This window comes from Euwallacea similis, chromosome 14, assembly GCF_039881205.1.
Source record: "Euwallacea similis isolate ESF13 chromosome 14, ESF131.1, whole genome shotgun sequence".
Taxonomy (NCBI): Eukaryota; Metazoa; Arthropoda; class Insecta; order Coleoptera; family Curculionidae; genus Euwallacea; species Euwallacea similis.
In genome coordinates, this window is record NC_089622.1 from 2,991,348 (window position 1) to 3,003,690 (window position 12,343).

The 12,343-nt window shown below is 35.8% G+C and overlaps 1 protein-coding gene across 7 annotated transcripts in view; it reads right to left on the bottom strand.

Annotated features, from left to right (window-relative positions):
* Positions 1 to 104: 104 nt before the first annotated feature.
* Eip93F (Ecdysone-induced protein 93F) overlaps positions 105 to 12,343 on the bottom strand; it is an 80,973-nt gene continuing 68,734 nt past the window's right edge. For 3 of the 7 annotated variants that reach the window (XM_066396936.1, XM_066396935.1, XM_066396941.1), the window contains 8 exons: positions 11,293 to 11,599; positions 10,782 to 10,940; positions 10,477 to 10,671; positions 9,976 to 10,426; positions 9,485 to 9,732; positions 8,497 to 9,127; positions 7,903 to 8,179; positions 105 to 7,584 (listed from right to left, as the gene is read on the bottom strand). In XM_066396936.1, the coding sequence (XP_066253033.1) occupies positions 7,512 to 7,584; positions 7,903 to 8,179; positions 8,497 to 9,127; positions 9,485 to 9,732; positions 9,976 to 10,426; positions 10,477 to 10,671; positions 10,782 to 10,940; positions 11,293 to 11,599 (2,341 nt within the window). In that variant the 3' untranslated portion in view covers positions 105 to 7,511. The remainder of the gene's footprint in view (positions 7,585 to 7,902; positions 8,180 to 8,496; positions 9,128 to 9,484; positions 9,733 to 9,975; positions 10,427 to 10,476; positions 10,672 to 10,781; positions 10,941 to 11,292; positions 11,600 to 12,343) is intronic. The other 4 variants (XM_066396939.1, XM_066396940.1, XM_066396937.1 and 1 more) reach the window with 4 other exon arrangements.

The following is a 12,343-nucleotide window of genomic DNA, read 5'->3' on the forward strand; positions in this document are numbered from 1 at the left end:
CGTAAAATTTCATTTACTCATTGCTGTGTTTGATTTTAATAATGTGCTCCCTCAATATAATAGTTTACCGGAAATGGTTTTTTTCCTGAAATAAAACACAAATAAACATTGTAATGTAGTCCACAGTATAATAAATACTGGTATACTTCAGAATTACATTATAAATATACAATGTGTATCGGTATATTTTTATTTTTGTGGTTTTAAAATATTTTCTGAAAATAACAATTTCCCACAAAGCAATAGTTGTTCAAACACTAACTCTTTATAATAAAACGTTATCATTTACGAGTCACAGATATTTACGAACAAGAATGGCTGCATTTTGTTTAGTAGGAGGAAAACAGGACTGTCTTTTATAGAAAAATGGCGATACAGTATAAGGGAAAACACCGAATGGTAAAAATACACTTAGTTGCATGGCGATCTTGTTTTCCTCCCTTACACGTAAAAATACAACGTTTTGATATTTTGCTTGGCACCAAAAAAGTCAAGTCGCGGAGAGAAGCTGCGCGACTTGTCTTTTCGATGCCTTTAGGTATCATAATATAGATATAAATATTCACGCTACAAGGCATTTATAGTCACAATTTTAATACGAAATATAATAAATATATATTACAGGAAAATTATTTATCCAAAACAGGTTTTTTGGCGTAAATTTTGCTAACATATTGTCAAAAAATTCAATACCTCATAATTTGAACCTGTACATTTTTAGATCTGTTGAACATGCTTAGCGAAAAATACTTTTTTTGATATTGGTTTCTGATATCTTGGATATGACAGAGTACATAATGTCTTGGTCCCAGTTATATCTGCAATTCTTAGCTGCTCGGGGTAGTTCTTTTCTTGATATTCTTGGAAATGGCATATTTTAAAAGGTAATTTAATTTACTCAAAAGCCTACTAAAAACGGGATATAAAATTCCTTCTAACATTTCACGTACCGCTACGTCAGTCTTTGGCAACTTTTCTCTACCAATCACATTTTTGTTCTCTAATATTTTTCTAACTTTCCTAATCAAAATCAGTTAACGTATCTAGACTAGACAATTGTATTTTTGATTTAACTGGCGCACCAATAAACAGGTACATACAAAAACGGCTTTTTAATTTGTCTGGAATGTGATTAATAAACTTTCTGAAATATGCCATGTGAGTATTACGAACCGGTCTATTTCAGTTTGAACCTGTAATGCTACCACAATGATGAAGAGATAGAGGGGAGACCCTAAAAGTAAGCCCTACATAACTATTACGTACTAAAAGTATTTTCTAAACACTACGATTAGTTAAGTGCCGCCACCATATTAGTGTTTCATGTACAAAAAAAAACTCTAGTGGGAATTAAACCTATCCTTGTACTGTAAGTGTCAAAACGTATTGACGCGACGATTTATCTACCAGCTACTTAAGTATATACTCTGTATAAGTTCTACGAGTAATAACGAATTTCCTGTCGAGTGACGCTTGCACACGGCTTTTGCTACGTATTAAAGTGCGAGATTAAAAGAAATCGCAACTAAAACGCCAGTTGCTTTCGCCGGGGTCTCTTCATCAAAGTGGTTAAATGTGGGAATTGTGTGTGGGTACTATTGTTATTATATGGTTGGTGTAAAGTAAATTTCGTTTTTGGGTGTTGTTTAACTTGTTGAGGCAGGTGATACAGACCTTAAAACAGCGGCAAAAGTGTTCTAATATAAGAAATTTGATGGTATAAATTCGAAGCTTGCTTTTTCATACACAAAGCTAATTGATTATAAAGAAAATCCTTAAAAGAAAGAGGACTATTTTCAAATGGAAATAAATGCCTTTCGTAGATTTTAAAAGTGGTCTTATTTTCATCATTTTAAGTGAATAACGTTTTAAAACATACGCAGTCAGTTTGAAAATTGTGCACTAGAAAATTTGATTGATTAATTTTATTTTAATGTTATCGAAATTTGAGTCTTTAATTCAATTTTGTCAGATCGATTTGCATTTAGATTATATGTGTAAATTTCTTCAATTTTTTTAAACGAAGATTCCTAAATTTGCATAACGGATAAAATTCAAAGTTGAAACAGCAACTTAGCCACAACAGAAATTTGAATCGACTGATCTTCAGCCATTAGTGTGACTTATACCGTATCTACCGGGCGGCTTGAAGTGAATACGCAGTCTGAATTCAGTTACTACAGATAGGGTTTTGAAATTTGGATTATCAATATAACATAAAGGAACTAAGATTTTCTAATGTCATACGTCAGTTTACGATTGGATGTAATTAGTATTAGCTTTTGTTTTTTAAATGGCAATATATATGTTTTAATTTTAAATTAAAATCTGCTCAAATTTAGCTTTTCACTGATCTATTATACTTACCCTTTTGATACGTCAATGACTTATAAATTCACATTTTATGTAAATAAAATTTTCGTTTATCACTGGTATATCATTAAATAGTGAACAAGGTGTTAGAATTTATGATATATAACAATAGTGATATATAAAAGTGGAATAAATGATGAAAAAAAATGTTCAGTAGCCATTCACTAATTTATAATAGAAGTTAGAAATTATTAAAAACTTGAAGAAAATTTCCTTAGAAAAATGTCCTTAAAATGATCTTTAAGTGTAGCATCTTTTGAACAAAAAAAATTGTTTTTTAAATTTTGAAATTGACTGGTGAAATAAATTGACAAATCTTTTTGAACTCAAGAACAAGAAGAAATATGATGCACTTACAGCCATAGCTTATTCTCATACCACCTACCCTTCAACTGTCTCTTTTGCTTCGTTAAACGAATACCCAAAAACCCAATAAATGTTTTTTGTTTTAATAATTATATCAACGAGTTTCACTGTAATTTCAGCAGGCACACAAATATTGAAATATTTAAAGTGTGCTAAAAGTACTATTTACACGACACTAAAGCAAACTTAAGTAATCACTTATGGGCTAGTAAAATTAAAATTATTTAACAAATACATTGTTATAATAATAATTGTAATAATATAAAATCATTAAAATTATGTGTATGTAAAAAAATATCGTAGGAAAACTATAAAGTCTTATTCGTGACGAAACTATTAATTGTTGGAATGATTAACTTAAATATCTAACAAAACGAGCTTGGTCCGTTAAGGTTTTCTTTTTAATGCAAAATACTGACACTTTAGGGTGTGTAGATCAACTTAAAGTAGAATCTGTTTATGTTTAATCATCAACTCAGATTTTCTGTTTCTGATTGTTTTTTTGACCGCCTACGTAATAAAAATGAACGAAAACAATTTCAAGTCCCCTCTCCATAAAAGTTTTTTAAAAACGAAAACGCATAAAAACACATGTCGCTATATAAACACATTTTCGAGGAAATATATAATTTTAAGAAAACGTTTTTTCCCGTAATTAGATCCGTTAAAAATATCATTTACGCGTATACTTTTTAAGGTTACGTTTACACTGTTGGAGTTACATTGGTTTGGACCGCGTTTCAGCCCGGACGGCCCGGACCGCATGAGAAATAATAAGAACAACGGTGTCTTTATAACAAATTATCACAATGACAATGATTAAAAATAAAACGAAAACAGTTCATAACACTAGAATATAAAAAATTGCACAAAATAGTGACACACTTGCTTTCTTGTCTGTTTACATTTGCATTTTAGTACACTGTATACTACAAGCTAAAACAGTTTCCAGTGAGACCGGGACAAAAACTACTGGACAATATCACATGACCGGACATTTTTGTTGTTTCGGAAAAACCTCTCAAATGAAATTAGTTCTTGAATCCAGGCCTCACAAAGCGCAAGCATGAAGTGAGACACACAAACATTTAAAACAGTGTTTTTTTTTATAAAATCTTACAACTACGAACGGGGAAGTCGACACGACCTCAAAAACTTAAGATACGCGCTCTCATCATCGAGGCAACGTATTCGGTGACCGATAAAGGCTTGAAGCCTTTGATCACCCATTTATATCTGTTTGTTAATAAATATCTCAATGCTAATCTTGTGAATAAAAAATCTGGCACATATATGGTTGGAATGTTTATGTTTGATCGCCGATTCGGTCTTTTGGAGGTCCCGTTTTGATTTTCACGGTCCTAAAAACTATACACTTCACAGTAGGCCTTTCCAGGACCGAATCGCACGGCCAAAAGATATGTATGAAAAGCATACCATTCTTATATACAACATACAGCAAGTATTTGGTCCAACTTAAATATGTGAGTTTACTGCTGATGGTGTGGTTTGGAGGGGGGTTGGTGGGAGTGGTTTTGGCAACAGATTTACTTGATTTGTCTAGTTTTCGAGATAAAATGATGAAAAAAGTGATGATAAAGAATGCCGAAGATAAATAAAATAAACAGAAATATTTATTAGATTTTAGACCTTGAGCGATTCTCGGATTGTATCAAAAGTAGAACATATCACCTCACACTCAAACTCACTTCGATTTTAAAAGATTAGTGACTCTGAAATGACGTAAAATTCAAAATAATAGTCTTAAAATTTCTAAAACCGGTGTTTTTTCAGTTTTAACGAATAGAATTGTATTTTTTTACCCATTTTTTTATAGGAACTCCAAAAATGAACGTGACTTGTAGTTTTTCGGCATAATTCTGATTGCTCTATTTTGATTTGACTGGAAATGACAGCTTTTGCTTTTTAAGTGGGACACCTTGTATTTTTTGACATTTTTAGATCCAGTATTTTAGTTATGATTGAATTATTTTAGAATGCTTTTAAAGGAATAAAGTAATTTTTACTTAATTTAAAAATAAAGAACTACGAAGTGGTTAACGGTTTAAAAGCTTCAACAATGAATGCGTCGTCTGGTATGCAAAACATGAAGCAAAGAGGTAAGTGATTCTGACGTACATTGCCCTGCGTACTTTCCTGGATTGCGGCTACCGATTAGAGCACTGCGAAACGTAAACAAACAGAAAACGAGAATGACAAATCAGAACCTCAAATGACATTTTATGTCAGAATTACCGGCTTTCTTTTGTTAACATTTTTGGAATTCCCAATTCCTTATAATGAAGGCTGTTACAGAAATACTCAGAATAAAGTGAAATGCTATGAAATAATCCTAGACATACTGATCATGTTTTGAAATATTACAGCCGAGTGTAAGGCCAAATTATTTATATTATGCTTTTAACTTTAACTTTAAATTAGAAACAAAAATTCTGACCCACCCCCTGTTTCAACGTTTCTGTGGAAATTAACTTCCAGTTAAAGCTGTCAGAACATTAATATTGTGGCTCTTGTCCAGAAATGTTAATTAGTGCCTATTGATAGATAGAATGATTCAAATTCTGTAAGTAACAGGAACAGAATATTCCTCAGAAACGACCAAAACGATGTTTAATAGTTGATATTGCAGATAAAAGCGTTTTTGAATTAACTAAAATCACTCATATCTAATTCGAACCGAAATCAGGGTAGCCGTATTTGGTTTTTAATAATAATGCCACACGAACAACTCTGTTCAAAATGTTGAAGTCCGGCTTTTGAAGGTGATCCAAACCATGGTTCCAATGTGTTGGGGTAAACAAAGTTTATATATTATATAATTGAATATTATAATATTGTAATATTATAATTTTTATTTTGGAAAAGGAAGAATATAGTCCCAATATCTGCAATTAAAATTTGTAATTTTTATTTCATTTTCCCAATTATTTGCTTTATTTTGTAACAATTTATGCTTAATTTCTTTCTCTATCTATCTGTAATAATCAATTGGAACCAGTGGAATTGCCGCAAAGCTGATTTGCTGGTAAATTTCCATTTTATAATTTTATTACATTATACGTTTTTCTACGGAAATGCTAAAAATTCGAAACTTAAACTATTTCTCGCAGGAAATAAATCTTTTATTTAATTAAACCCTTGTAATTGTATCAGGTTTTCATTTCCATTTCGGATTTTCATGGGGATGATTTATAATAACATTGTACGGCGAAGCTTGGGAATCATGAAAATGGCAATGAGGGTGCATTTCATTACTTCTATTGTGCATGTTGTAATGGGGTTTGGAGAATTTCGGTTGGAACCATGTTATGCGTGTTCTGTTATAATTTAAAATCCATTTTAGAGAGCGCTTTTGATACGTCATTTCATTTTGACATAATTCCTGGAGGAATTTAGACTGTCCAGATAATATGTGAAATTGATTCAAATAAACTATAAAATAGTGTTGACAATTAACCTCAAAATCACCAAGGATTAAGTCCAAATTTCCTTTACTACTGTATTGGATTTTTGTTTAAAAATTATCTAAACAATGACTGAGTAAACCTGTCGCAAATACCAGTTACACCATTCCCATTTAACTGTCGGTATCGGTTCGGTTTAACGGTTGGTTGTAATCATCTGACGGTTGTTGAAAACGGGGGAAAAGAAGCACTTTTTTAAACTCTACCTGGAGTCAATCTTTTATCTCTCGAACAAAATAGCTTCCATTTTGAAATATATAATATACTTTTAATATATCTTATATACTAATTAATATTGATGTAAATATATATGTATTATGTATATACCATCTAATTGCACTTCATTGTTATATGAAATAAGAGAACCGAAACGAAATTAGCACGAAGAAACTGACAAATTCGCGTCCGATCCGTCAGTTTTCGCGGTTTTTAACGTGTTCCAGTAGAAACCCAGAAAAAGTTCAATTTCTTTACCAAAGTCCGATCTCCATTTTCACATTTTTTTTTTGAAATTTAAAATGTATAAAGGTGAACAAAAATTTTACTTAAGAAATAATTATTAGCGTAGGTATTCTTTGAAACACGTTTGGCATATAAATTCAATAATTTTCATATTAATTAACTACCTGCTAGTTGTTTAAATTTACTATACTTTTTAAGATATTTTTAGAGAAAAATATACATCAAAAATTTTGATTAAATCACAGATAGATATAATTTTTTATCAATCAATCGTGGGCTGCGGCCCAAAAGGGTTTCGATATAAGTAATATCAATATGTCTAACTCGAATCATCAAAGCAGCTCGGTAATTTACGCGCGAACATGAAAAAGGTGAATTTTTATACAATTTTTTGGACACGTCAAGACACACAGAGATTACACGTAGGATTTTTTACATATGCCAAATACACCGAATGGATAGACATTTAGGAATTACTTGGAACCGTTTAGGATCGCGTCGTTTCCCAAAAAACTTCACAAACCTTAACGGTTTCCCTCGCATAGAAAATTCAACGAGTGTAATAATATATACTTCAAAAACACTTATTATTATGCAATGAATTATAGAAATTTATGGTCTGCTTTGATGTTTACCAGTAGGCTAATCTACGCGAAAACAACAGGTAAAAATGGAAACAATAAATATCTCAACAAACACGTCATATCGAGCTCAGTTGCTCTAATAAACTTACAACCACGTCGAGGGTGCCCCAACCCCCTGATAGGGACGGGGCGGCCGGGCTTATTTTCAGTAAAAAAAGCTGTTTCTTATAAAAGGTTGGTGTCAGTCTTGTGGTGCGTCGTTATCTGAGGCACTGCTTCCTGCCGTACTCTCTATCGCTAAACTCGACCCATTTCTAAAAAATAAATAAATAAACACTTGAAAACGAAAATTGTATAGTCTAATGTATTGTATAAATATTGCCGTAAATCAGCGGCTGTTCTCATGTGTATCATACTATACTTTTTATACCATTGTGTATCATGTTTGTATGACACAAAGACCTTCAAAATAAGATTTTCTATCGAATACCACACTTTTTTGTATTATAAATTGAATCATTAATTTACAGGGTGGTATTTTTTGTGGTGATCAACCTCCATTTTACCATAATTGTTATCAACTTTTTGACCATCTGCAAATCTAATGATTTTTATGAAATAAAATATCTTACCTTTCGGGTAAGAGTTCGCGATATCGCACCAGCATCTCAGGTTTGAGATTTTCCGGCTTGACCAGGTCTTGTTTCAAGTAAATTCTCGGATGTTTCCGTTCCGGCTCGGCTCCGTCCTCGTCTCGACTTCGTTTCCGATCTGGCGTCGCCTCGGATCCCGTCGAGTCGTTAGACGTTTCTATACCGTGCGCGTGCGTTACGTCCGAGTTCGTCTCTCTGTTTGATTGCGGCGATAGTCGGTGTTTCGAGTCTTCATGTGAGTGAGAGTTAAGGCCTCCTAAACATTTTTTCATTATGTACTACACTGCACAGAATCCGGATTTGGCTGTCATCATGGAATATCAAGGCTAATACAAAAGATGAAACAAACCTATGGGTTTTCATTAAAACATTCCTAAGCAGCCGTTTTTTTTATTAACTGAGATATTTCATAAAGATAGCGAAATCTGGAGAAAGAATTGTGTATTAATGTATTTATGATACCAAATTGGCGCTAAATGACGGATTAACACTGACAAATTTCGCATACAAATGCCGTCAAAATTCATTATGAAAAAAATGCACTTTCGGAGTTTTGGTAACTGTAATATTTACCCGTTGAAAAATTCAATGGGCTCGAACTCCTCCTGTACGATTCATCTCCCGAACTACTGGCATCCGTCAAATTAGGTTTAGACAGAGGCGTCAATCGACTGTTTCTGCAGAGCTGATCAAGCAGAGCTTTATTGGACATATTTTCTGGCGCCGTGTTCTTTTCTTCCTTCGACGTCTTATCTTCCGACACTGGCACTCCTGACTCCAAACTGGACCGGATAATTCCATCCAAAAAAGACCCATTGGGCCCCGTTCCGTCTAACAGCGATTCCGCCATTTGTCGGGTGCTCTTGACTAGCGACGTCACTCCGCTCTGTGGCGATGTCACCCCGCTCTGGCCTCCCAGTGTCCTCTCTCGTTCCTCTTGCAGCTTCTGAATCATTTGGGAGGCGAAGAATTCACTGTGTGATAAAAACGGAGCTGCCATAGGGTTGGGAGGGAAACCTGGGTGGGGCCAAAACGTGAAAGGTGGGGGGTACGATCCCGGGGTCAAACTTGCGGCTGCGGGATTTATTCCCGCGGGGGTGTCGAAGAGAGGCAGTTTCATGCCGTTCGGTGACGAAGGGGGGAATTTTTGCTGAGGCGGTTTGATCACGTTTTGTTGTTGCTGTTGTTGTTGCTTTAATTTCTCCTACAGAAGAATTATTTTGGTTGCAATGAACTAATAACCAAATTAATAGTATAATTCTAATTTTTAATCTATATTTGAAGACGCATAACTTGAGAACAAAAAAATATAGCAAGTGCTATTTGCGGTGGTTTAAAGAAGCAAATTTGTAGATTGTTACTGAGTGATTGCTTGCTCACAGCATAAGTTTTTCAAACCCCATTTGGGGATCCTGAAAGTCATTAATTCAGGAAGGAATTCCTATATTAATAGTTTTAAAATTTTGTGGATTGGAGTAAAAATTTGTATTATGCTGTTTGGGCACTTTTGACGAACTGCTGGCTAAATTTGTGTTAATAAGAGTAGAATTATTGCTCATACCTGTGCGATTTTAAGATCGTTCTGTTTAAGACTAGCAATCTTCTCATCCACAGGATTGGGCTTTGGGTCCCTCTTCCTGGGCCGCATCAAATGCCTCTCCTTCACTTTGTACTCAAGAGTAGAGTGGGGAACACCGTAGTAGCTGCCGGCCCTGTGCACTGACATTTCCCCCCTTTGTACAGCTCTCACCGCTTCGACCAAGCTATCTCGATCGTAATTTCGGTATTTGCCGCGTTTCGGTCTCGTACCTAGACCCCAAACGATATTGAAATAAATAAAAAACAGGTTGTTGGAATTAAATGTATGAGATTTATAAATTTCAAATAGGAGCTTAGCCGAATGCCTGAGGAAATTTATAAGCTCGGAAACAATTCAAACACGCCTTCATCCCAACCATATTACCAAATTATCTTTATTATATCAACGTCAATCCCAAATTAAAAATTATTTACTTGGCTTGTTTTGGTTTTTATTGTTGTTGTCGAACCCACCTTTGCCTCCCGTAGGTTGGCCCCCAGGATTTTGAGGTTTCGGCTGTGATTGTTGCGCCTGTTGGTGATGTTGAAACTGTCGACTAGCCTCCTGTTGCGTCTTGATCACCGAAGGTAGTCCGCCCAACGGTGGCGTGAATCCACCTCTCTTCATATCCAAGTCCATAGCCATAGGCCTCCGCACCGTCGGATCTAGACTCTGTTGAAATTTCTGTGCGATGACGTCTTTGATAAGCAGCCCCTTTCCTGGCAAAATCGGAGGCGAGTTGGAGTCGTTCGTCACCGGAGGTGACACTAAACGAGAGGAAGAGTCCAACGAGTTGCTCCTACTGAAGATGTCACAACCGTTTCTACTCGTCGCGGACGTCGTCGGTCTGTAGGACGGAATTTTATGTATCACATTCGAGGGGGATTCGGCTGGCTCCGATTCAACTTCCGAAGGCCTTTCCATCTGTGGATCGAATGTTAGTTTGGAACTGTCAAGGAATTGGTGCGACTTACCTTTGTAATAACCGAGTTGGAGGGACTGGGCCTGGGCAGCCTCTCACTATCACCGTTATTGTTCTGCATCTTGAGATGTTCTTCCACAATGAGCCGCTTCGCAAGCTCTGGAATGATGTGGTTTAATACTGAGCCGTCCGGCGGTTTCTGATTCGCCAGGAAGTTTTGGGAGGCAATGAGGGCCTGCAAATAAACCTACAGTAACGGTTTCATTTAGTAAGTGGCTCATCAACTACTGCACATTCCCAGCACCACAATTCTATTTGCGTTATTTCAACGGGGGTGCAATATTAAGAAATTCTTACATTTCGTACCTGGAGGTACTGAATGACCTCACTATGGTCCGCAGGCGGCGACCCCGTCTCTTGGCTCTCCTTGGCTTTTTGCAGGAAGAGTTTTATGGCATCGGGAGGGTGCTCCATACCTGACGGGAACCGAAGGATGTCGGCCATGGTGAGCGGCGTCTAAAACTCCATAATTTTAGCTTTTGCTAAAAGAGCTAATAGATAGATAGAACCCAACCACCACCCAACCAAGTTTACCTGGAGGATACATTCCAAGGAAACAAGCCATTGATGTACTTTTATTTTACTATTTGAATGGAAATTATATTTTTGGCATAAAGACATTGATTTTTTGCTAGCAATTTTTAGAATCCCTGACAGACGCTCAAACTGTGAATTTTTGAAAACGACTTAAAATACCAACTTTTTGTATAATAAAGAGCTATTTTCACGTTTTCGATGCCATTTAAAAGGTTTTTGAGGTAGTTTGCCATTTCCATTTCGGACAGCAACAACTCACATAATAACTTACATGCAAAACCTTTTCGACCTCCTTCTCCTCCTCGGTGCCCGACAGCTCCTTGTCGTCATCCAACACCTCGTCCTCGTCCAGTTTCAGAGGAGTGGAATTGTTCAGATGCGACTCCCTCTCCCTTTCCAAAGCCAATTTATACACCTTATTCCTGAGGGTCGAGCGGGGGATTCCATAGATCACCGCCGCCCTTCTAGTGCCCAATTTTCCCGACTGGATATCCCTTAAAGCGGCTTGCAGCTCGTCCTCCGTGTAGGTTCGGCGGCCCGCCACTGCGGACATCCGGGGCTTGGCTCTAAAATCAGAACTGAAATTAAAAAAAAAGAGGTGAGTGTGTTGAAAGTGAGGCAGTGTTTTTCAATTCTCAACATGAAGAATCTCGACAATCATTCGAGAGTCGGTTAAATGGAGCTAAAGTCGTGCCTTTATATGAGAGGAGCATCTAACGTTTTTCATGTCTAAAAAGTCCGAGTAATTTATGTGAAAATTGCTGTTATTTGTGATAACGTCATAATAAGGTTTCCAATATACAAACTTTCAATTTTCAAATATGTACCATCATCAACTTTTCTAGACCCTACTGTGCACTCTCTTCTCATAAATTATCATTAGAAGTTGAAGCGATGTTTTGTCTTTGGACAGCGATCAACTAGATTTTTTTTTACATCAGCATCGATTTTGGCTTAATTTGTGGGATTCCAAAAAACTGTTTTTTTCAATGCCCAATTTTTTTTTTAGGCTCAATTTTTGGATTCTGCATTTATAGTTATACAGCAGACGAGAGGCTGTTCCAGTTTCTTCATTAAATGCATGGAAGCTCAACAAACAGGAGGTGTGATCAATTTCGTTGTTGACAGATAGTGAAAATGGAGTAAGTGACCAAATCAACACATTATAATCAATCAATCCAGTATGACCCAATTTGGCATCCTGCCCTCGTCACAAGCGTCAAATGTGTGATGGTTACACATCCGTTGTCATATTTATGACTTTCTTAACGATCTAAAAGGGAACAAGCCACGCAAAAAACGATAGTGCGCCCCAGAGGAAT